The sequence below is a fragment of the Chroicocephalus ridibundus genome, chromosome 8 (assembly GCF_963924245.1).
Source record: "Chroicocephalus ridibundus chromosome 8, bChrRid1.1, whole genome shotgun sequence".
Lineage (NCBI taxonomy): Eukaryota > Metazoa > Chordata > Aves > Charadriiformes > Laridae > Chroicocephalus > Chroicocephalus ridibundus.
Genome location: NC_086291.1, coordinates 27893942 through 27920501, shown reverse-complemented (window position 1 = coordinate 27920501; position 26560 = coordinate 27893942). Strand labels below are relative to the sequence as shown.

The 26560-nt window shown below is 38.4% G+C and overlaps 1 protein-coding gene across 3 annotated transcripts in view; it reads left to right on the top strand.

The window, feature by feature from the left end:
• Positions 1-26560, top strand: part of RABGAP1L (RAB GTPase activating protein 1 like) — a 252573-nt gene that overhangs the window by 40483 nt on the left and 185530 nt on the right. For all 3 annotated transcript variants that reach the window (XM_063343730.1, XM_063343731.1, XM_063343732.1), the window contains exons 11-13: positions 1342-1489; positions 16289-16382; positions 21240-21390. In XM_063343730.1, the coding sequence (XP_063199800.1) occupies positions 1342-1489; positions 16289-16382; positions 21240-21390 (393 nt within the window). The remainder of the gene's footprint in view (positions 1-1341; positions 1490-16288; positions 16383-21239; positions 21391-26560) is intronic.

The window sequence follows — 26560 nt, the reverse complement described above, 5'->3', positions numbered from 1 at the left end:
CCGTTCTTGTGCATCTCCAGCAGAGGCGTCAGGGAGTCTTCCAGCTTTATTGTAACTTTGATTTTTAAACAAATTGAATATTCTCTAGCTGAAATTGTGTTCTTTTTCTTTTTCATGGTTAATTTGATGTTTTTAATATGTTAAAAAAATTACCTTGTTTTAACTGATTATGCAAGATGCACAAAGAACAAAATAGCACAACGTTTTGGGCTGGTTCATTTAATACAATCATTAGTTTGCAGTTTTATACAATTCTCTACAAATACATTAATCACTGCATGTCACTGAGTAACAACTGGGTTCAGAACTGTAACTCAGAGGAGAAACTAATACTCCTTTTATTTTAAATCTTACAACCTTGTATCCAGTGCTTAAATTATAGGTAACTTCTTTTTTCACATGAAAGTCCACTGAACGTGAAAGACTTAGATTAAACTCTGAACTTTTCCAGCTTGAAGTAAAAAGAAACCAAACAACTTCCCCCTGCCCAAAACCTTTGAGGTAGTTTGCCTTCAAAGTTATCGAATTCCTAAAGAGACAGATTTGGAATAAAAACTGTTTTTACAGAATGATTTCTGCTGAAAATATTCTGACCTCAAATATATATAGTTACAGATACCACACTCAAATTTCCAAGTTGGTTTAACTTAGATTGACAGATTTGTACATGTGTGCACACAGGCGCACACACATATGCACATATAGGAAACATATACATTTCCCCATTGAAAGGATTATATTACACTCACTGGAAAGAAGAAAGAAGATGAATTTTTCTGTTTCGTTTTTGTGTTTTTTTTTTTTTTTAATGAGTAAAACACTACAAGGAGCTTTTCACAATTTATGGCTTTCAAAAAGCATGAAGTTTTGTTCTTTAGTCCTGTCTTTACCTACTAAAAACTCTTAACGTTAAATTTTCCCCCCTGCCTTTGGCACTGGATTCCTGTTTCTGTGATGTCAGTTACTCCAGTATTTTTCCTGTTTGTTCTCTCCTTTTTTCTTTTGCTGCAGTTTGTCTTTGACCTCATCTCATTCTAGCTATTTAAATGGGAAAGCTTTTTTAATCATCATTCTGAACAATACTTAAAATGGTTGTTAAGAGGCAGCTTTGAAAATATTGCCCTTTTATTTACATTTTCTACCTATAAAACTGAAAGAGAAATAGAGCTGTCAGTTACTGCCGGTCTACGTGTGCCATTGCAAAGAACCCTCAGGAAGTCTTGCCCAAACTGTTTTTTAGCCCTGACAGGAGATTTGTTTGTATGGGTTTGGGTTTGGCATGCTGTTAGAACTGTATGTATCAACAGTGGGGACCTAACGCATACACATGTTTTGTTTTAGTCTGAAGGCAAAAGCCACACGAGTGCTGGGGATGCAATTTATGAAGTTGTCAGTCTCCAAAGAGAATCTGCAAGAGAGGAAGAACTGGTCAGCCCAGCAAGTGGAGGAGGGCCTATGTCCTCATCCCAGGAGGATGAGGCAGAAGAAGGTAAGAATAAATGAGCACTTACAGTTCTCGTAGATGGTACTATTATGTTTCTGCTGTTAATTTACTCCTTTAATTCTTCCTATTTGTGTCTATTAGAAATACAACTGTTTTGGGCAAAAAGATCACACATAATTTTCTGCTAGCGGCAGTTCTTTAGCAATGGCCTTTTTACCAACCCATTATTTGGAGTTCTTCCAGTAGCAGCAGCAGACAACACGTGTCCGTGTTTCTGTCTACTTCAAAACGTATCGCTGATGCACTTGTGCTCTGCTTACGAGATAGAAAACCTTTTCTAGATGGATTTTCTTCTAATCAGAAGCCATTTGCCTTGAATGTGCTGCTAAAGGACAGCGTTGAAATGGGCTTTGAAATGGTGGGCTTTAAATGCCTGTTTGTAAAGAAAAACAAAAAAAATAATCCCAAAAGGACTCATGTTGGGAATTCCCCCATCCCCAAACTGTCTGCTTAGCGTGTGATTCCTTTCCCCTCATTTATAACTGGGGCTTATCAGAGTATCTGCTGGTTCACTTGGGATCATGTTGGGGATTGCTGCTTTACCTGAGCCAAACGGGTTTCCCTGCCCCTTCCAAAGCTAACAGTGCCTCCATGTCTTTCCCACTGATGCTTTTTTTGTTTGTTGTTTGTTTGTTTGTTTGCTTGTTTGAAGGCCCTTGGCCTACTCTCCTCTCTTTGTCTCTGAGGGTTAGCCCGTAGCGTTCAGAATAGGCTTTCCGTGTGCCATTTTTGATCTGGGTATCTGACCTGCCAGAACTTGTGATAGTTTTCCCAAGTTATTGTTCAGATTTCTGTCACTGTTCTGACAATACTATAAAAAGTCTCATGTACTGCAGCGGAAAATTCCTTCTTGATTCTTACTTATAGGTAAGTAGCTGGATGTTAGTTTATGCAATACAAACCGTAACGCTCTGATGAACAGAGTCAGGAGCAGACAGGGATGGTTATGTGGTTACTCTTTTCCAGTTACCATCCAAAAGCCCCACATACCCAGGTGACAGCAGGCTTACAAAGCCCCCGCCAAGTGCTCTCTGGTGAATTGGAAACCTTCTACTGATTCCTGGAGGGAGTGGGATGGGCGCTGGCTACCACTGTTATTCCCTCCTTTGTATCAAGTACCACTTCTGAATTGTAAAAATACTATTTTCTCTAAAGGAGCTTTTATATTTCATTAGTATTTGTGATTGCTTTACTGTTCATAGCAAGAATTATTTCAGATTTGACCTTTGGGTCTCATGGTTCAGTGTAGCATAGTTGAACATCTACGGGTGTGTTTTTCCTTGCTGGATGTTTGAGTTGTATAGTCACAATGTTTTCTGGAGCTTGTTTGATAGGACGGAGTTTAAGTAATTACTTGAGTACTTTTTTTTTTTAATATTGCTTCTTACTGGGAAGAATAAAGCACTGTTCCAGAATTTGATGAATGTAGCACAATTAGTAATAATGTGGATATTGTCCTCTTGGTGCTATTATAGAATGGCTTTATTTTATTATAGAGTGAAAGTATTCCGCTGGGGTATGAACCCAAGTTAAACTTTGGTTTAGCTTCCTAATGCTAGTTTCCGTATTTTAAATGTAGATTACTTCCTAAGAGAAGACATTAAAAATATCATGATGCGACTCTGTTCTCATGGAAACTGCATTTAGAGTTATCTGCCTAGAAGTTATCTATCCTAGTGGATATGCAGGTTAAATGAGTCATTTGCAGTTGTTCTAAATAAATCTCTTCATTCTTTTCCTTTCTTTTTCTTTTCAGGGTACTAATTATGATGATGGAAAAAAAAAACAAACCCTTGAGTTTACAATGTCTTGTCTTAGCCTTGGAAGAAGGCTTTTTCTTTTCTTTAATATTGAGCATGGTAGCTACCTGGCCATATAGGTTTTGTTTGCTTTTTTTCTGCTTGCAACCTGATTAGGGCAGGTGCATTATAAGGTCTTTTGTATTTCATAGGCCAGAGGCTGGTGTTCCCATTACAGATATTGAGGATTATTATCTGTTCTCTCTTTTTTTTTTCTTTTTTCTCCATACCCTCATATATATCCTACATGCCCGCAGAATATCACTTGATTTACTTCAGAAGCACTATACACTGCAGCTTCATTTGTATAATGCTTTAAGAATGCATGCCTCATTTGCACCCTCCTGGATTTCTGTGTACCCTGTGTGTGTGTGCATACACACAGCTCAGTGGGATGTCTTGTGTCATGAGTATATGAATAAAGACGTTCATAAGAAAGAAGGCATTTTTTTTCAATATTCTTGTTCTTTTTGTTTTAATGAAAGACCAACATGCTTCCTCCCTCCCCAATAATGATTTAAAATAATTACTGTACTAGTGTTAGGCGTAGTCCCTTTCAAATGTGCAGCAACTGCATATAGAAAATTGAGATCATATGTTCCCTAAATAGCATTCATAGCTTTTAATAGTCTTTTCTCATTTTAGCTTTATTTTTCATCTGAACAGCTATGTAAAAAAATTAAGATCTTTGCAAAGATTGTGCAATAGCTACTTAGAGATCTTTCAGATCAACCTCACTGTTTTTAAATTATTAATATTATAATAGATATTTCTGGCAACCCAGTCATCTAAGGTTCCTTGCTTTGGACATGATCATTTTTAAAATATAATGAATATTAATGATTTCTTGTCAAAACCTAGAATGTAAAGTATACTCCTTGATAAGAAATTTTCTATTAAATTCAGAATATAATTTTAAAAGATTCAAATATATAATGAGGAAGTTCTTACTCTTTCTGGAAAGGTTTCAAATTAAACAGATTTAAGTGTCCATTTTTTTCAATAAGCAGAAAAGTACACTGTTAATATTTAATTTTGAGTAGAACCTTGTAACAAGGTGAAGAGCACAATTGGTTGAACTAATCTTTCTCCTTTTTGGAGCATTAAGAATAAGTGAGAACATGTACAGAAGTGATGGTTTGTATATTGCATTATTCAAAAAAGACAAAGCCACGCAGAGCATTTTTATTGTAGTGTCATTCTGTGGCAGGATGAAGTGGCGGCTGCGTGTGTGAGTCTAAGGATTGGAGAAAATTGCCTTCCAGCAGAAGCATTTGCAAGGAGAATGTGGTCCTAGAAACAAGTAACAAAGGAGAAGGTGAAGAACAGGTTGCCTTCTTTTAGCAGCAAGTGCTTGCTTAGACCATATGTGAAATGTCAACCTTCCTTTGGCTCTAATATTTTTTTTTCCTTTTAACTATAATATCACATTACAGGAGAATACTAGATAACTCCATTTGAGTTTCTTCTTGAATCAGAATAATGCTAGAAGGTTAAGGATCACTGTAGGTGGGAGTAATTCTGTGTAAAAACAGAAAATAGTCTTTAAACTGATTGTTACTGACTTGGAAGACTATTTTTTTGCTGAAGTTTTATGTGGTCCCAAGTGTCTGGTTACTAGATACTGTTCCAATCCATAAATTGCATGCAGAGTAAACACGGCATGTTTAGCAAACATCCTGAAACAGATAATTCATTACAGGTAAAAAAATAACATGCCTACGAAGTCTCCAAAATGAAGCATGAGTTGTAGATTGCTTCTGGAATACTCTCAAATAACTTAATGCTTGGGTTTGTGTTTGTATTTACTGCAGCAACAGAGTTCTCGCTGGTTTAGATATTTTCTGACAGCTGGGAATTGAGCAGGGATGCAGATGACAGGATAGTGGGTACTGACCCAGAAACAGTGGACTTGAACGGAAAAGAATCCTATTGAAATTTGTTTGGCGTTTAGTTATTGGCCTTTAATAAGGAGAAATTGTATCTAAGTATGAAGCTGTAAGAAGTAAGCTGTATGAAGTAAGAAAGGGCAGCAAAAGGGAAGAAATAACAAACTTAAGAGGGTAAAGCTTTCTCTGTGTCTTAAGTCTCAGAACAAAAAGGAAGAGATATTGTAAAATAGAAAAAATAATGTAAGAGGTATGGAAATTCAGTGTGGAGATGGTGAAATTTGACAACGAAAATAGAAATGAAAGGATAGAGGACCCTGAAAGCTTCGAAGAAATCTGGGTGTGGTATGTTGGACAGCACAAAAAGATGGTGCGTACAGTAGGTAGGGAGTGGGCAATACTAAACCGGAGATGATCAGCCAAACTAAATCAGGATACACTGTCAAATGGGGTGGGTGGGTGGAGGCTGTTTTCAGGATTCAAAAAGGAAAGGGTTAGAGGAGGTGGTGTTTTAGGAATCAATAGAGCTATTGAGGGTATTTTGTGATAAAATTGGAGTTTACGATAAGGGATAGCGTGAACAAATGAGGATGACTGGGTGAGAAGAATGACATTAGTAGTGTGGAAATAGTCAAGTCTGCATTTTTATCCAAATTAAAAATAGCTTTATGTAATTCATAGCAACTCTTTGTTGTATTAATCCAATACAGAGTAATGTTGGTGAGTCCTAAACAAGATCAGTTAAATCTGTAGTGGTGTCTTTCAGCTATCTCCATAAAAATTAACTAAAACTTTATAAATCCTAAATTCACGAGGTCGTTTGGCTCATGGCTATCTTCAGAGAAGAACCCTTTGCTGCAGTTCCGTAAGAGATGAGTTTTAAAATACAAGCACTTCTGAAGAACGCAGTTCTGTATCTTCCAAATGAAAATATTCCTGATGAGCCTGGTGTCATTTTATGGACTCTGCTATCCATTCTCTTGCATTGGATTATTTTCATGCCTTACAAGTTAACTTTTGTTATTAAAAACTCACTCGGTTGACTTCTGCAGCTGCTATTGTGTTGCCAGAAAGAATATGATCCCTTCCTTAGTATCTTAAAAAAAAAAAAATAAAAATACTGAGTACAAAAGACTGTATTTTTTCAGTTTTCCCCAAACAGTGGCAGTTCTTGTTGATAGTTACAGTTGTATTTAAATTTGTTCATGCAGGTATGGCAAGTATTTGAAATGTTTTCAATTTGAAGCACTTCTGTGGGTTACAGAAGTATTTAATGAAATTGCAGGGTTGTAAATGAAATGGGAAACTGGGGAATTTTCAGGCTGTTTGGGTTGCAGGCTTATAGAGAGATGGAAGTAGAGGGAAGGCCTCCTGACTCTGGGGCTCAGGTTCTTTCCTGTCCTGTAACCCAGGTTGCTGTTGGAGTTCACCTCTAAAAAGCTAAAAACGCAGTGTTTGCAGGCTAGGCCCTCGGGAAACAAGCAGGACTTACTCAGAGCTGTTATACTCCCCTCTCCCTCTCCACCGTCCACGAGACACTCCTGCAAGGGGAATCCGCTGACAACTTTGGTTTATTCTTGCAGAATGATAGGAAAAAGTTCTTTCAAATTAAGGGAGTTTTCAGTTCCTTGGGTAGATAGGTGAAATCTGGGTTTTTTTATTTCCATCCTTTTTTTTTTTTAATAGTTTACATAAAATCAGTTCAGACTGTGGTACAAAATAGACATTTTTCAGTAATAAATGAGCATAAATTGTTGTTTGCATCTCATCTGGATGCAATTGCAGATTATTTTGAATTCTTTGTATGGTTTATTTTGGTAGTGGTTGTTTATTCCTTGTCTGCCTATAAACAGTATGGTAGTTGAAAGTAATTTATGAAAGGATTTGCAATCCTGTCAGTTTATTAGGAATTAGAACTTCCTATTGCTAGAGGATCTGCTCAGGTTTCAGTCATGAGTACCATGGTTTTGTGTGGCCTCAAGCTGCCACTACTGTGCCCATATAATTTCACATTTCATATCTTTAAAAAAATTAGCTTATTTAACCAACTTCATATAGAGATGATGAAAAAGACTTTTCCCAACAAACAGTTCCCCCTGACTTTTTACTAATAATTATTAACCTCAGAGTGAGATTCTTGTCTTTTTAGTTTTGGTCATTAGCTTTCTAGTATTTTGTGAAGTCTAAGTATTTTATAATCAAAGTGCCTTGAATGCTGCCATGGCACTTTCAGTAAATGCCAGGCACTATATAATTTTTATGCGTTTATAATGTTGATTTTTTGTTTTGCATTTGTTATATCAAATATGGCAGTAGATACTAATCTACAAATTTGTAAATTACTAATATGGAGTAAAGAATTGCATTGCCTTAAAATTGTGACAGCATCTCAGATCTGATTTTTCTTGCGTGTTCTCAAAGCTGTCAGCTTTCAGCCAGCAGAGTACATGTGGAAGATGTTTATATTTACAAGAATACCTCCACTGTGCAGCGTTTACTTGGCTTTGTCATCTGTGTGGGAGCAAAACTACTGAACTGAAGTGATAATTCTTCTCCACGCTTTTATTCAGCTTTAAGCATTTGTACATCAAATTTAGATATGTCATGGTGGCCCACTTGTGTGTTCACTCCACGAGGGCAGAGTCATCTCTTCGTGCATATTTCTGCACTCAGATTTGGATGCACAGTTAAGGTTTGGGGTTTGTGGTCTTTTGTTGTTCTTGTTTTTAAATTATTCTTGTTTAATATAACAGTAATGCAGGGCCTGGGTAGAAACTATGTGACACAGAACTAAGGTATGTTTCTAAATGCAGAAATTTTTATTGTCTTTTAAAGAAAAAGTGGGCTTGGCTAGCCATTTCACACAACCAGCAGGATTGTTCCGAAGTAGGGGTGTGGGTCCTTGGAGGGATTTTGCACACACTTCTTTATAACCAGTGAAAGCCATTATCATATGCAGTGAGTGAAAGACATCATCCATCCATCCATCCATCCATCCATCCATCCATCCCATGCTCTTCCACCCTCTTTCAGTGTCTGTCAAACGTAGGGTTTTTTGGAATCCAGATTTTCAGCTACAGAGAGAAGTAATTGAGTTTGCAAACTGTTCGCAAGGTAATAAAAAATTTGAGATTTGACAGCATTAGCTTTTGCTCGAATGATTCTAAGTGAAAAATGTGTATCTTATAATTCATAAAAAAGGAATAAGAATAAAAATACTAATTTTTGCTATTACTGGTTTGCTTTTAGTGAAGATTTCGGGTATCTTTCTTTTTTTTGTTTTTACCCTCTTGATATGTTCTTCAGTAGCTGCCAAATGAATTTTTCTACAAGTTAATTACATAACTTGCATATAAACAGAAGGTTTTTGTGAGCAGAATTTAATGCAAGTCTTTGTTCATATTCATAAATCCATATTTTTCTGCTCCCAATCATTACTTTTCCCTCTAAATTAGAAAATAAACTGAGGATTGTAATTTCATAAATATTTGGAAGGCATTTTGAAATCTTTTTCTCTTCATCAAAATGTTTTGTTAATGCACTGAAAAGTTGGACCTTTCTGAAAATCTACCGTATTTAATACTAGAATGAACTTCATGACTTAAACTTTGTTTCACTCTTGTCTTTCCTGGCAAAACTATAATTCATGCTCTATAATTTCCTGTTACCTTATAAATGGAAACTTGCTTTTTTGTGGCCATTCTCACGATCTTCTTTTATCTGGTATGTATGGAATGATTCCATGTCAGTAACGTCTATATCTTGTTGCCCTGATAATATGCTGCCAACTTCAGCTCCCCCTTCATTTTTGTTCTTCTCCTACGTAAAAATCAAACTTCTCAGTTTTGAAGTATTCAAATTCTGTTCCCACCTATCTTCATGACCTAATTCCCTTCTCCTTCAGGCTGCTCCAACTGTATTATTTTTCAGTTCCACCCACTCTTTTATTTCATTTGTAACAGCTTCTCAATTAAAACTCATTAAAAATCCTTTTTTCTTCTTCACATCAGTGCTCAAATCCCACCTGTTGATTTTTTTTTTTATCTGCTGTATGCATGCATTTCTACTCGTTTTAGGATGTACTTCACTTACTTTTATGCTTGAACTCTCTGAAAAAACAGTATAGTTTTCTGCCTTATTTGCCTTTTTTGTTAACTGACAGATGAGTTTGACTTCTGAGGCATTGTTATATTTCAGGTGATCTAGTAGATTTCTGTAAGGAGAACGCAGTCTATTGGAAAAGTAGCTCTGTAGCTATGTAATCGGTGTTAAATGTGCATAAGAGGAGTATTGTGTAAAGGAAAACTTTTAAAGTAAGATGCAAAAAAAAGGCCCATTCAAAAAAAACCAAAAACCAAAACCAAACCAAAAAAATGCTCTTTCACTGTAAAAAATGGGAGATTAAAAACATTCAAGTGTTTTTAATACCTCAGTTGTTGTTGCCATGAGTAAGAGTTCTTAATCTATTTCCTCAAGCCCAAAATGGAAAACACCACTAAACATAGTTGATGGCTTTTGTTTGAAGGCACCTGTAAAGTACCTGATGAGAGGAACATCTGCGCTATTTGGCTTTTTTCTGGTTGGTTTCTGACAGTGCTTTGTTACAGCCTTTACCCACCTGTCAGTGCTGCTGAGGATCCCAGAGCCGCCCTCTGGGGTGCCCCTGCTCTGTCCTTGGGGGCACCAAAGCCTTCACCGTCAAAATAAACGAGGGGCAAGAAGAGGCCAAGACTTCGTGTCTCTGTGTGTGGGTGGGTTTTCTGTGGGCTATTTGCTTAGCATAGAGAGTTATACGTCTGTAATTCTGTTTTGAACACTCGCTGCTCGGTACTTTGTTTGAACCCCTCTCATCAAGAAAAAACATAGGAAGAAAAAAATCAGAAATTAGTGGAAGTCTGAAGAATGTGTCCTTTGAGGAAAGAATAAATACAAAGGTTTTTGTTCGTTTGTTTTTTTGGAAGTGAGATGTGCTAGAATTCTTTAGGAGAAGAAGGAAAAGGTAATAGGCATAAATTGCAGGTAGAAAGAATTAGGTTTGAAATGAGAGGACAGTCCATGGAGCACGAGTAATGAAGCCCTTGGAATGGGCTGTTGGGAAGGCAACTGGAGGTCTGTAGCGTCAGGTGAGACAAGTACCTGCAGGGGACTGTGTGATCCAGACCTGTGTTCTCTGTAGCCAAAGTAAAAAATGAGAACTTGGATAACCTAGTGGAGCTGTCTCTTAAGGCTCGTCTTACTCGCTCTGTTGCTGTCTTGGGAGACAGTCAATTTCATGGCTTTACAGCACTCCAAATGCGTACGGCCTTTTTACTGCATAGGGTGGTCTTCTGTGGCACTTCATCAATTACAAATACTTTACTATAGAAAGCAAACAAATAAAAACCCCAAATGTGAGCTCCCCAACGCAAAATAACCTTATTGCCATTTCATATGAAAGGAAATTGGTGTAATCCTGAAAGTTTTATTTGTTCTCCACTAAAAACAGCCTTTCAGGCTATTATGGATCAGACGAAATCCAAAGAGGTGCCTCTGTTGCGTGGAAGATGGGCCACTTCAGGGAGCGTTTTCCAAATTATTGTCTACCAAGAATAACGAGCCATAGTTTATTTTGCTAAAGGTGCTGTTAAAATGCTGAGAGCTCTTTCATATGAACAGTGATGCTTCTGCGAGTTGCGGTCTGTTTTTTAAAGGACAAGGGGAAAAGTTATAATTGAGCCTCGTCAATAGAATATTGTTACGGCATAAATGTTAGTGCCGGGCCACTTAAAATACAACTCTGTGCCCTATTCTGAGGAGTCTGCTCAAATAATAAATAATTTAAGTAATGAGTGTTTCTAAATCGAGCAGGCACAAAATTATGTATATCCAGAAGGCTGCCAATCTTATTTTCAGTTAGATTCTTTCTTTTTTAGTTTGTTCTTGAATATCCCTACGGATTTTTGAGAGACTGCCTTTTACACGTTTATGTTTGTCTGTAGATATACTAACAAAACAGACTATATGCCAAATCTGGCATCCAGATAGCCTCCTCCAGTCCGAGTGATGTCTATACACGCTTCCATGCAGATCTCATGCAAATGGCAAATGTCCAAAAGAAGAATAGCAAATGTCATTGGGCCAGAAGGAAGTTCCAGGTCAGTCTTAACCTCAGTCCATGGGACTGGTTATGGAGCAAATGCTCCCAAAAGTAGTTTCTAAACACGTGAAGGTCATTGGGGACAGCCAGCAGAGATTTATGAAGGGCAAACCATTGTGACCAACCTCATTACTTTCTGTGCCAAGGTGACCAGTGCTGTCGACACAAGGGATGGACAGTGGATGCAGTATACCTTGATTTTAGTGCTCCAGCACTGTGTCCCGTAATGTCCTTATTATTAAATCAATGAGATAGGGACTGGATAAATGAAAAATAATGTGGTTGGAAAGTTGGTTGGACTGCTGGGATGAAAGAATCAATCAATGGTGCAAAGCCCAGCTGGCAGCCAGCAAGTAGTGGTATATTTCGGGATCAGTATTGAGATCATTGCTGTTAATGTATTTATCAAATCACCTGTGTGATAGGACAGAGTGCATCCTCAGCAGGCTTGTGGACAACAGCAAATTGGGGGGAGTGGTCAATAACGGTGCAGGGCAGGACTCCTACTCAAAGGGACCTGGACAGGCTGGAGAAAGGCACTGGCAGGAGCCTCGTGAAGTTCAACAAAGGCAAGTGCAAAGTCCCATATCTGCAACAGAATAACCCCGTGTGACAAGACAGCCTGGGCACCAACCAGATAAAAAGTGACTTTTGGAGAAAAGGATGTGAAAATCCCAGCAGGCAAAAAGCTGAAGAGGAGTCAGCGCTGTACCCTGACAGCAAAGAAGGCTGAGCTCACCCTGGGCTCCGTTAGCAGGAGTCCAGCCAGCAGGTCTGGGAAGTGATCCATCCCCTGCATCCAGCACCGGTGAGGCTGTGTGTGGGGTACTGGGCCCAGTTTTGGACTCCCCCGTACAAGACAGACGTCGCCACACTGGAGCCAGTCCCGTGGAGGCCACCACGCTGGTGAGGTGGCAGGAGGGAACGGGGCTTGGTTCAGGCTGGAGAAGAAAACGGGCAGAGGAGAATCTTACTGCTGTCTACAACTACTGCATCAGAGGAGTCGGAGATGGAGCCAGGCTCTTCTCAGAGGCGCATAACAACAGGCTGAGAGGCAACAGACACCAGACACGAGTTGGAACCTGGGAAATTCCAGTCAGGTGAAAGGATGGTTTTGGTGGGTGGGTTGGTCGGTTTGTTTTTAAACCGTGAGCACGATCAAGCAAGTAGTGGAACAAGTTGCCCAGAAAGATTCGACAATCTCCTTTCTTGAAGGCGTTCAAGACTACCCTCCCACTCGGGGCCCCATGTGACCTGTTCTAACTGGAGCTGCTTGGAGTAGGAGGTTGGACTAGATGATCTCCAGAGGTCTCTTCCAGCCCAAAGCATTCTCTGATTCTACGCTGATGCCATGCAGAGCGATGCTCACTGTGGAAGGGCAATCCTTCAGGCTTGCTTTAAACAGAGACTCTGCATTCAGGGAACTGGTTCATGAAGTATCCACGAAGTGGTGTGGTTTGGTTTGGGGTTTTTTTGGTGAATTTTGTGAATCCCATTGCAATTCAAACCAACCAGGCAAACAAAAATCCTGAGAGGCTTACTGTATTCTCGAAGTATTCTTAAAGGCTATTTGTGTGTACAGACATTTACAACCCAGCCCTCAGGTTTGGTCCCTGGAGACATCTCCCGTCCTCCTCTTGTTCTGCTGAGGCATCAGTTTTATTGTCCAGTCGAATGGCTCCAAGAGGTCGGGGCAAGTACAGGAGGAAGGGAGAAGCACAGAATGCATTTAGAGGAAGGGAGCTGTGGCGTTCCCAGCAGAACAAGGGTGGATAAAATCATGCTCTGGCTAATGCTGCTGGTTTATAGGTGCTGTAGAATGTGGGGAAAAAATGTATACAAGTACACCTCAGAGAAGTACATCAACAGTTAAATATCCCTCCCACAGCCTCTCTGGTTTTTTTTTTTTTCCTTAATTTATATCTAAGTGCTTATAGAGGTTAGAATATGTAAATAGTCTTTAGAGTGGAAACAAAGTAGAGATTTTTAAAGCTGTTTATTCTCTATCCTTTGCCCTGTTCTATTTTGAAGTTTGACGTTAGCATCTTTTGAAAGGGAGCATATGGCATTTCTAATTAAGGCCTCTGATTTTCTGACATATAACTGAATAATACATTTGAAATACTGTTAAGCCTTACAGATGAAAGAATTTTCAGGGCTGAAGCACTGTAGCTTTGTGATATATCTTGCTGGAACACGTGTGCTATGTAACACTGATCTCCTTAAGAACTTCGAGGAATTTGGCATAGAATACCAGTGCAGTGAGAAAGAAGGGGTTTGTTCTTTTGTCTGGTGTTAGTATTCCTTGGCAAGCTTGGGTTTGGATCAGGTAACAGCTAGTGTGCTTTATTCCTGAAAGTGTTCAGGGTAGCTTCATTTTTAAACGTTTTGGACTGGTCGGGGATTTTATTCATTTTTATCAGATTTTGTTTCAGCCTGCAAGATTTGTTTTTGTATACTTTCAGCAGTAGCTCTTGCAGAGACGCACTGTAGTTCTTCAGTCTCTCCAAAGTAATTCAAATCTTTCCTTTCAGAATTTTGTGACAGATTGTCGTCCTTTACCTAGAATGTGTGAAACCTCTCTGAAATTGTGGTTTATGATAAACTTCTGGTGTGAGTCAGGTTTCTTGGGATTCTTAATATGTATCACTATCATTAACATGTATCTCATGTCCCTGAATGGCCAATGTACTCAATCTAGAGGAGGTTTCCTCAAAATTTTTTTTCCCCTGTTTCCATGGGAAGTATAACGACTGCACTTATAATTGATCTCCTTGATCCAGTTAGGCAAATCAGGAGAGGAGAGAATTTAAAAAACTTTATGCATTTAACTGCTTTAACTTAACTTTTTTTAGATATTACGAGGTTTGGGTGATAAGTGAGGAGATCTGCCTTTGCAATATTTTTGGTAACTTTAAAAGGAAAGGAATGTTTGGTCTACAAATGCATTGCTTCCACTGGAATTTAATGGGTTTCTTTGGTTACTGGGAAACTTTTTATAGTGATATCAAATTTTAGTTAAAATGATGAACTTGGAGTTTTTAGATCTTTATATCTCTATCTTTAGATCTACTGAATGTATGCAAAAGATTGGGAAACCTTAAAATCAAGTTTCCTGTAGATTTATGATGAGTGTGGGTGGCGGGTTTTTTTTTTTTGTTTGTTTTTAATTCTTTTCCTGTAGATTTATGATGAGTGTGGGTGGGGGTTTGTTGGTTTGGTTTTGTGTTGGTTTTTTTAAATTATTTTCCTGTAGATTTATGATGACTGTGGGTGGGTTTTTTTTCGTTTGGTTTTTTTGTTTGTTTGTTTTTAATTCTAAGGGGAAGTATTTAAATGCAGGTTGATGTTGTATTTTGAGGCGCATAAAGTTGTACAAACAGGTTCCAAGCTAAAGGGTTTCACTAATCTAATGTTCAATTTGAAGTACAAAGAGATTTCTGATAGGCTTTGCTCAGGGCAGCATTTTTTCTGTTAATTGTCCTTGAAATGCAGTATATGCTGTCTTTGTCCCCACAGTTCATTGTCAAATTCAAGCACTGATGGTATTTTTAGTGATGACTTGTATTTGACAGTTGCTGGGACTATAAATTAGAAATGTGTAATTGAAGTGAGAATGACAAGGATGAAGACTTAAGAGGATAATTGTGCAAGTACAGAGGATCCTCCTCTACCTGAACTACGACTGTTGTGTACATAAAGGTGGAGGTGAAGTGTTTAATGTACCTGAGGAATTAAAGATATTAGGTCAGCAACCAGATGTGACTGAGCTGCGTTGAAGAGAGTATCTACAGGATTTGGGGAGCAGGTGTAGCTTTGGTGTGCCTTTTTTGTTTTATTTTAGCTTCTTGAGACAGCTCGGCTCATAGGAAAGAGCACCCTTGGAGTGCTTGGAGACCCTCCAAGGTCTGAACTCTCCATAGCTTCAGAGCCCTCTGAGGGTGGGTAATGGGGCTGTTGCAGGGTCTCTTTTTAGGTTGTGTTTCGTAGTAAAGATGCTGAGAATTGGAACCCTGACAACGTTTGGTGGTGTGGAAATTGGACTCAGGTTTAATTTTTAGCAGTATTTTATTCAGATAAATCTGGAAAAAGTCCAAATAACTGCAAAACCACGTTCATGTCAGGAGCTGCTCTAAAGAGACTTTTCAGCTTCCTGTGGCTGGCTGCACAGACCCATGAGGCTCTTGGAAACTGGATGGTTATTTGAGCACACTGTCCCAGGCTCACGTTATCCCTTCTGGTTTTGTGTATTAGCCCTTTAATGACATATATCCCTCCGTAAGTGTTTCATTCTTAGTATTTTATGAGGTTTCTTTTCTTTTTGAAGCATCCTTTTCTGTTCCATGCAATTTGACCTTTAATGTCATGGTCTTGTTTTTACTGCTCATCCATGAACTTGTATCATTAAAAAAAAAGTAAATGCATGGCTCTGAGTAGGGTTCTTGAGATCAGAGTACCCCGTGAGAGCAGAATGGAGTAAGGAGTGCAGTGTAATGAAGTAGCATTATCTACTACGTTTTAAAAGAGAGTTCTCTCTATGTGAAGCCTGCAGTGGATGTGACTTTTAGATAATACAGCATTGTGAAATTTCACTAAATGATAGTTCACAGCCTTGAATCTTTCTCACATAATGCTTTTCTAGATCCCAGCCCTTTTTCCTGTAACAGTGCTGTGAATTATTCCCTAGTCTTGTTCTCTTAAACTTTATGGTAACTTTATTAATGCTCTTGTTTTTTCAAGTCTGCTAAACATTCTTTACAGTTTCACTAATATTTTCTATGTCTCTTTGGTTTTAAAACTGGTATGTGAGAAGAATTTGCCGGAGACCTATGTGTATGCATCTCTAATGTCTGTTCTCTTTGGTAAATCTGTGCATGCTTTTGTTTTCTTGTTTTGTCTTTTTTCTTTTTTCTTTTTTTTTCTTTTTTCTTTTTTTTATTATTTTTTTTTTTTTTTGCAGAGAGTGATAATGAACTCTCCAGTGGCACTGGTGATGTGTCAAAGGATTGTCCTGAGAAGATTTTGTATTCCTGGGGAGAATTACTGGGGAGATGGTAATGCTTCATTTCTTAAATTTAGATTTTAAATAGTAACCTTTTCTTTGTTTTATGAGACTGTATGTTCTTAAGCAGGACATTTCAGCTTACACGGTTTAAAAACCAAAATACAAACTAAAATACAAACCACACAGAAGTGTGCTTTTCTAAACTAGTTTAAAAGGGACTGGTGAATCCTCTTTACTTTAACTTGCAGTTATTTGACGAGTCTCTCCCACAGTGTCTGCAAAAGCCTAGTTTTTGTTCAGTGTTTGGGAATAGCCCCTGTGCGCTCACACTGCAGGTGCAAGGCTTCAAACGCAGAACTTTCTGACCACCTGCGTTCCTCGGGGCTGGTTATTGGGCTCTCGGGAAACTCAGTGCCTCTTACTGCTCTTAGAAAAGACAGAGCAGATCCCGTCTGTCCCCTCCAAGCCGTTTGTGCTCCCGGACGTACATGTAATGGATTGGTTTAGAAGCACTCTTTTTTTTTCTTTTTCTTTTTTTTAACGTACTCTATGTAAGCACTTGAAAAGGGATTCTAGAAAGACTGTTATCCTCACTGAAACTGTTTCTGTTGGAGAGTAAAATGAAGAATATTTGTAAGCCTAAAGTATGTTCTCAACGGTGTTATTTCTGTGGTTTAATTAAGTGCTTCAGTAGCAGCACATACTTTGCCAAGAGAGGAAAAAGTCTGTGTATTTGCTACCTCTGAGAGACCTTATACCATTAGTAAATGCCAGAACCACTTATTTGGTTTTTCTTTTGTAAGAAATAGCTCCTGTTGCCTGAGACAAAAATAATCAGAGGCCCTTAATCTGGAATTGGCAAAGGTTCCTTTTCTGAACTCCAAAAAGCAAGCTGAAATACATTTTAAGGATTTATTGGGCAATTCCCCCCTCTACTTGGCTACTGTAAGAACCACAGCCTCTGGCTGCTCACCCCATCCTTCATGGGGATCGCATGCAAAGGTCACTAAATGAGACATCACAAGATTGTATTGAGCGTAGTGGAACCCTTCCCTCCAGAGCCCGTCCCTCCTGCTTGTTTTTAACTATTTTGTCATCCAAGTTTCTAGCCTTAATGAAAGATCTTTTTGGGGAAACACAGATATTTAATGGAATGATTGTACAAATATTCTGGCTGTGGACCCTGGGAATGACTAAGAAAATACTGAGGAAAAGTGTGGAAGTCAGTTGATCCCTATAGGCAAGTGGTTTTTTCCTCCCCTGAAAAGGCTGTAGGCAGGCGTGCTCTGGAGCTGATTAGAACTTTCCAAAGCTTGTTCTAAAAGACATCCCAAGAGAGAGTTTATAAATTGTTTGCAATTTTATATCTGGCGCCCCATGGCCAGTGAGGAATCCCATCTTGAGTCCTTAAAGAACTGTGTGGAAGGTTTGTTTCAATCTGCATTGCATTTACATTGGAAGATGCTAATTTTGTAACTTTTTTGAAATTATTTTCTACATTCATCCGTCAGTCGATTCTTTTAGGTTTAACTCTTGTCCTTGAGAATTCTCTGGCCTCCTGTCTAGCAGGCTGAAGTAAAGAGCTGCCCTCTGCTCATGCTTCATGTAACCAACTGTTTCGCCAAGTTACTCAAGCATACTATTCAATGAGACAAAACATTTAAGGCTTTGGAGTGACCTATTTTGAAGTCTTAACTAATAAACTTAACTCAGAGAATCATTTAGTAGTTAAAACACTTCAGTTAAAATGAGTTAAAAATGGCATGAGAAATGGGAGATCCCAGCCAGCGTGAAGACTAGCAGTAGCAACCATTTTCTCTAGGAGTGTCTCAAGCAGTATTAGCTTTTGAGATAAATTAAAGTGTAGAAAAATATTTGAATTCTTGACTAGTGTTATGTTACGTTTTAAGAACAAAACTTGGAAAAAGTAACAGATGAAAAATATTAACAAATTGAAAACTAAAAGTAGATTGAAATAAAATTCTCTAGTGCATTGAAAACCGCAGCATATGCTAGCGGAATAGCTGTGCACTTGGAAAAAAATTAAATAAAAAATAACATTTCCACTTGGAGAGCTGGTGTGCTGATTTGTCTCTCAGATGAAAAACTTCTTGCACTTTAATTGCTTCTTGTCATTTCATTAAAATGTCACTGTAACCTGACGGACTGACTCAGCAGAAACATTGCTCCAAGAATCTCCTTCAAACATATAAACAGGAATAAGAATAGGATAATTTACCAAAAAGATACAATAAACAGCTGGGAAGCAATTAATATCTTTTAATTTCTTTTACTGCACTCTCAGCATTAAAGTTGTTCTTGCAAGCGGAGCGAGTTTAGCTGAGCTGAAAACATATTTCTGATGTGTGGTTGGTTGGTTTTGTTTTGTTTTGTTTTTTAAAATATAGTAATGGCCAATAGCAGTCTTTGATCAGAAATATTTGTCAAGCTGGAGCATAGTCTGTGCATCGCTGTTCTGTATCCTTGCTCTTTGATGTTTTAAAATTATGTCTTTGAATTTTGCGCAGGAGAATTACAGCACTTTGTAACAAATTAAGGATGTCAGCATCCATGAATGAGCCGTTTTTCCCCACGTGCTGAAGGATAAGACTAGAATAAGACAAGCTTTTCTCTGATGCTTCTTTCTGTTCTAGTCTGGCCAAGCAGGTGTCAGAGTGTCTAGGAATGCAAGATGCCTGGGCATCTACGCAGGAAATAGAAGGAAAAATGCGTATTTGTTCATTACTGTAGAATACAGAGCAAGGATTATTAATGATTAATTATTAATAATAATTGCCAATTTTTATTAAGTAATATTAATATTGATTATTAATGATCAAGGTACATACAGAAACTGAGAAGCTGTCTATTCGAGTTAGAGTTAGGCTTTACTGCATAGACTAAAGTATTACTTTGGTATTAAAGTATACTGCACTTGCTAAAGTATTGCCTCTACCACAAAACTGTCGATATGTGACAAAATATGTGACAAACCCAGTAAAATCTAGTGTAGCGTAGCATGCTTCATTCTCAACTGGGAACATGTTCAGCAGCGAGGATGCTATTACAGCATGGAACGTGCATCTCAGTCCTTGCCATAAGCTGTTTGTATTGTTTTCTTGGTGGCGCTGAAAAACTCATGTGATGTTTCTATGGGAATGTACCTTTTCAGCTCTGCATTTTATTTTCTCTGCTTGCCGAGTCCTCAGAGGCGGCCTTCCCTGGTTCTCATCTGACGCACGTGACCGAACCCCTGCCATAACCAAACTAACCTGGTTTGAAGTGCTATGAATGCTTCATTTTCACACCACTTGAGCTTTAAGCTACTAATGTATTTTATTTATTTATTCCTGAATGTACATCTCATAATTTTGTAACCATTTAACCACTGTCTACTCCTTTTAATATTTCTGTGAATATTGATTTTTTTCTTTCTAGCTTTTTTCCATCACAAGACCATTAGTCTAATGTGACTCGCTGCAAAATGTACTGAAAAAGAGAAAAGGGACTAGTTGGGTTTTAATTTGGTAACTGAATGATAAAGTTTGAAATTACTTGTATTGCACTACACATTTAAAATTTAAAATAACTATTGTGTTTAAAAGAATAAGGGCATTACACAATCACCCTCTCCTTTTTAATTCTCAAGTCATTTGGAAAAACGGGTATATTGTCCTTGGACTATAGGAAAAAGAAATTTTTTTTAGAGCACCTTTTAAATTAAAGCAGTAGTTGCAAACTGTTCACATCTTAATGACCTGTTTCAGAGCGTGAGTACTCTAAACATTTACTTAAAATCGAGGGTCAAATTGCAGGTTATTTAATTTAATCACAGTTTGCTAGCATTTGGCTAAACTGACACTATCGCTCTTCTCCTACCAGTGGAGTTGAAAAACATAACAATGGTCAAAACACCAGAGCAAAGCACTTCCTACCTTAGAAGGCATAAAGAGGCAATTCCCCCAGCCTTCCTGCTGCAGTGCTATGAAAATTGCCGTAATAAGGCAAAGTGAGGTTTAATCTGGATCAGTAAACACTACTATCTCAAAAAGGATTTTTAAACATCTGTGACTGAAAGCTCTGCAATATTGTGCATGTACAGTGAGTTTATCCTAAATGTACGGACTCAGCGACTGGATTATTTTTGAAAAAACCACATCTTTAGTATTCAGTTTCTCTGCATACGGCCTTTTCATAGTTCTGTACACCAACTTCTGTAGGATTAATTATGCGGTGTTGGAAAATAAAGCCATGCATCCTGCAATTGTCTTCCTACATTTCTTGGTGTGTGTACAAACAGACCGTAAAACACCAGTTCAGACTAATAGGCAGATTTCTTTGGAATGGTGGGATTTTATCGAGGTGTGTGTAAGTGTTCCTGCTTTGTTGGCACGAAGTGCGAAACTGGAACTTCAGTCTTCCTGGTGGTACTCTTAGAACTGGCTTATATTTCTTTTACAAAATTTATTGCTCCACACAGCTTAGGTTATTTTTAATTTCCTTTTCTTAAGCTAAGCTAAACGTATATGTTGAACAAATACTGAAATTCAATTGTCTGCACAGATGGCATAGTTTTCTCTTTCAGTCCAAATTGTTCTTCATTAGCCAGTTTGATTCAATTTCTGCAACTGTTTCTTGTTTTAGTTTTCATTAATTTCTCTGCACCTAGAGAATTTGTGTATCAGTACATTTTGTGAGTGGTTCTTACTGTAAATCCGTGCAGAATTTTTGCTTTCCACCTGACAAACGCTGCTTAGCATAACAAATGGAAGAAAAGTTTGCATGGCCGGTTGCTGACTCTACTTTTCAGAATAATGTTGGAAAGTTTCAGACTTTTTATATGTTTTATGTTGATTTCTACTCCTGTAGTTGAAGCATAATCGGCAACTGATTGTCTGTTTCCTAGGCACAATAACCTTGTCACGAGACCCAACGGATTATCTACGCTGGTGAAAAGCGGTGTTCCGGAGGCGCTGAGGGCAGAGGTTTGGCAGTTGCTGGCAGGATGCCATGACAGCCAGGCAATGCTGGATAAATACAGGGTTCTCATCACAATGGTAAGCGATTAGGGTTTTTTTCTTTCTTTCTTATTTTTTCCCCCCTTGGTTAGTCTGAATTCTGAGCAGCGGTTTTATTTGGTGGCAAAGTAGCAAAGGAGTGAAAGAGTTTGACTTGTTTTAAGTGACTGAAATTGTGATTAGGTGGCTTTACCTCCTGCTATGGGTACCTGCTGAATGGCATTAACAATAGAAATTGCTGACCTATATCTGTAGTAACGCTTGACATTTAGCTTTCAGTTCACTTGCTGTGATGATAATAAGCACATCAGCTTGTTGTTCAGGTGTGTGTTGTTTTTTTTCTTTTTTTATAAACCTAAGTTCATTGCTTTGTTTTTTCAACAGTTTCTGTTTTCTGTATGCCTTAATTTTCTGGTTTTTAGTTCAAAAAAACAGAAAAAAAAACCCCAAAAAAACCCCAAACCAAACAAAACCTCAAAAAGTTGGGTATTTCTTGGCTTCTTGTTTATTTTAAAAAAGAATCCTAAAAACATTTTTACCTACCAGGAAACCAGTCTCCTTGCTGTACGGGTGATTTGAGAGGAGAATCCTTTTGGGAATCTCTTCCCATTCTATATCCTAATGTCCTCAGTGCTGTCAGTAAATATTATAAGACGTTGTCTTATAATATGGGTGTTCCAAACTGCTTACAGCTGTCATTGAAAGACTGAGAACCACCGTGTTGTAGCAGCAAAAACTGTGCCGTGTCAGGAGGTGAACTCCCCATTTGGGGTTCTGAAATTCTTCCCACTGGAGGGTAGTTTTGCACGCTGAGGAAAAACAGCAAAAATGTTGCTGTTGCTTCTGTTGTCTCAAAAATGGTTGTAACGGCAGAACAGGATGAAGTTAATGTTACATGTTGCTCATAGATAGTGTTGGATTTGTTGTTTAGGGAGTGAATCATCTGTCCATACAAAAGTTCTGGGGTAGACGTTGTTAGTAAAAGTTTCCTTTGATAATATCATATCTTTTTGATACTTGGCCTCTTAAGTTGACCTACCTGCTCTGTTTGTAAAGTTGAAAAGCGCCCCCGGAGTGAGAGCTGCCCTCATGACTTCTTTTTCCTTTACCAATAAAGGAGGATGTTTTGGTAGTGTAAATTTTTCTTTTTGACGTTGTAGTTGGGCTATATTTTCCTTAGAAACCATTCACAGGACATCTGTCAGCTGTATGTTGCATCAAAACCACCTCCATTATTTTGCTCTTGCTTTCCAAAAGTGGGGAAGATGTTTGTTTCACAGCGGAGGAGGGAGTGGAAAACTTCTAAAATGCAAGCCTTAGCTTGACGCTAGGGCCTCGTGTCTTAAAAATACCTTGCTACGCTTGTCCTTTTCACGATAGAAATATTTGTGTTGTGTATTGTGGAAGATGATATTGCATATGGTATTTAATATGAAATATACTGCTATGGATTAGAAAATTAAATCCTACTCTGAACCGAAGCATTTATTCCAACTCAGGTTTTTTTTCCTGAAGTAAATAACTTCTATTCTGAAATCACAATTTTTTCTATAGTTTGACTGTACATAACTGCTAGTGCTCATGCACACATTGCTTGAAAGGATTCATGAAAAGAAATGAACAGGAGAGAGTCTGCCAAACCAAAGTTAAGGCCCATTTTTAGGAATAGTTAATATTGGGTGGTCCAGGAAAAACTTGTCCTGTAATTTTTTTTTATGAATTATTATCTGATATTTATGTCTGTGAACAGAACTTCTTTCAGTTTCATTTTGGTGTGTTGGTAACGGGAATTAAGCTATTTTAGAGAGAGAAAGTGGGAGGCATGTATTTATTATTCTTTGAATCCTACCAAAATCTTTTTGTTGTAGTGTTATCTTATGTGTGTCAATAATAATATGCACATTAAACTTCAGGGTTATTTGGGTATCAATGATTGTTCACTGTACAAAACAGCAGAACTGATTTCTGTTTTTTCTGTTGTTTGTATGCTACCATCCCAATATACCAGCAACATTTACTTTATTTTTTTCCTTAATTATTTATTCTTCCCATCAAATACATAGCTTTCGTCTTGATTCTTTCACTAGAAAAATCTCTGCACCCAGGGATTTGTAAGAAAATAAGTTTATATAGGTGCAGTTGTTTGAGTTTTTGTGTCCAGTGGCCAAAACAAGCAGGCTGAACTGCGTAACTCTATAGCAACACGCCATGGAGTACTATGGGGGAGTGTTAGCCAGTACTTACCGGTGAGGTTTCTTGAATGAGGCTTGGCTTTAAAAGCATCTTTGGTATCTTTGATTACTTCAGTTCTCATAATCAAAGAAATTTTTTCCGAAAGAAAATTTCAGAGGGCTAACTTGAGGAACAAATCTTGAAAACTGTCATTTTACTATCATAGCTGAAAAGATTAACCCGATCGCTGGAATTGTTAGTATTGAATATATGATACCTCATATAGGACTACCTACTAGGGGGGAGCAGACAGAAATTTGGTGAAAACTGGGACTTTACTACAGTGTTGTTGGTTAACTCCTGGTGAAACTGTGCTCGCTAGTAGAGGATGAGAACTGTATTGTTGGCACACCAAAAACGTGTTCCTTGTGACGAACTGAATGACAGTGCACTCTCAACACTTACATTTACTTTACAGACCATGATGCAGGCACATTTGTTGTTCTACTCCAGTTGGGTGCAGTGTGGAGAAACAGTATGTTAGACAGGCCAAGTATCATACATGTCGCAGAACAGATCGGGTACACGTGTTGTGCTGTATAGATCCATCTGTATGCAGAGCTCTGAAACCTATTGCAGGATTTTTCAGTTGGAGAAGTGGTTTGTTCAATGTGTTCTGTCGGAGAGGGTAATTTGGGGCTTGTTTTAGTGTTTCAGTTCAGCACAGAAAGCAAAATATCTTATTTAGAAAAGTCAATGCAGTGCGTATTTTCTCCAAAAGGCATGTCCTCTAGCCCTCTGCGCTGGAGGCCAGCAGCCTGTCAAGAATGATCTAGTGAACTCTGCGTCCTTTCCCAGATCAGGGATTCACAGGCCGATACGTTTCCCATCTCTAGTGAGCTCAGGGTTCCAGGAGGGAAGAGAGAGAGCAATACTTCTGCTGTCACAGATACTTTCTTACTGACAAGCACTGTCTTGCTGTACCTCACCTCTCCTGCTGAGTTCCAGCTTACTGATTGCCACGAGCCTCTCAGAAATCTTGACTGGAGCACAATAGTAGGTCTTGCATACAATTTTAGGGAGTAGGAGTTGTGATTTGGCAGCTGCTTCATTTTTGACAGCTATGTAAATCTGTACTGTATGACAATCAAAATCTGCCTTTCTGGCGCATGTGCCATCAGCTTTTGACCCTGCTGCACGTGGCACAGTAAAGAAAGGGGAGAATAAAAGATAGCAGCAGAGATAAATACATATTTTTTAATATATTTTTTTTAAGGAAAACACAAACGCAAATCCAAGTGAGAAAAATCTGCTTGTGTGATGATAACGAAGGGGTAATACTGGTACGTGTATATAGAGCTTTTGTAAAAGCGTGTCAGACCCATTTGTTAAAAGAAGAGAGGTAGAAAACCATGCATAAGCCAGGGTCACTTCATTGATAGAGGTTTTTCTCCTGCCTGCTTGACATTATTTCATGTTCAGCTTCACTGGTTGTTCTGGAGAGACTCAGATGAATTTTTGCCATGAGGAGATATATTTTAAGCTCGGGTAAAGTGACGGGTGGCAAGCCGCAGTTCACCCCGTTTCCAGTGGAGGTGACTGGTAATTGTGTTCAGCAATGGCTGTGCCCCCCTTGCCCCGCGCCGCTGCCCTGGCTCCACGCCATCCTGTCAGAAGCGGTGTCAGGCACTGGCCGTGTGTCAGTCATCGGAAATCTCCCGTCGCTCCACGGTGGTCATAAAGCAACTCACTGTAAAACACTTGTTGCATCTGAACTGGGACAGATGTTTTATTCATTACATCTTATGCTGCCTGTTATTAACCTTCTGCTTTTGTGTTTTAGATGGTTTCATTCTTGTGTGTGTTCTCGCTGCTGAAATTGTAGGGCAAGACTTCTTTCCATCCTTTTCTGTGTTACGGACTAGGTGCCTGTTTTGTCGTGCTGTTACTGATTCCTCCTGAAATTACCTGCACTCAAGTCCTTTTTCCGAAGTTTCCAAAGTAAGACCCATCAGGGTTGTATGTAGTTGCATAAGTAAAATAATGAAAGCAGAAAAAGAAGGCAGTCACTCACATTCTGTAGTCAGAAAACTTTTGGATGGGCCATTTTAAGGTAGGATTTATGATTGTTAAATGTATCACTTCTGCATAAAAGATTTTCCGTTTGCAATCTGACTTCCATTAAGAAATGAGTTGAATGTGTAAAGTTCATCTAACAGCGTATATAGACTACTTTTAAATGCTTCTGATACTCTGGTTTAAGAAAACAAAACTTGTTTTAAATTTATTATATTTTTAACGTAAGATCAGAAAAAGAAACCTGGTTTCAGGTAAAGTAGATACTGGTAGTATTCTGTTACTCAAAACCAATGAAAGTTTGCATATGAATGTGAACGCCCATTTCTGAAACGGCTGGTGACTTTGAGTTGAAGGTCTTAAAGACAGACTAAATGGCTGTCTTTCCAAATGACTTACATGAGAACCAAAAATAAGATTATTTGTTTATTGTCATAATTTCCTTTGGCAACGTAAGCATGCGCCCAGAACAGTTAGGGATAATAACTAATTAAAGGGTCAGGCTTTGGAAGAGTTGGCCAAAGAATAGCTTTGTCTGCTGACTGTGTGATGGTAGTTTGCGTCTGGGCCAATAACATTTCAAGCCACTCTACAGAAGAGTGAAAATCCTAAGGATTCTCCCAAAGTCTGAAACAAATATGAGACGTGTTGAATGGGAATTAACCATTGCCAAATCATGAAAATAACTTGTCTCAGTAATATAATAATTTGAAATTGGCACTAATCGCACCGAGGTATAATTCTCATGCAGTAAGGACCAGTTGTACCAAAGTACATTCCGTTGCTGCAGAAGACAGAGCAAATGTATTGGGTTTTAGGCTGAGTGAAACCTAATCAATTTACAGCTAATAGATGTAGTTTATCTGTTCTGCTTGAACCACTGTTATTATTTCTGATTCCTACAAGACACATACTCTACATTATAAAGCAAAAAGGAAAAAAAAAAATCAAAGTTTTCAGA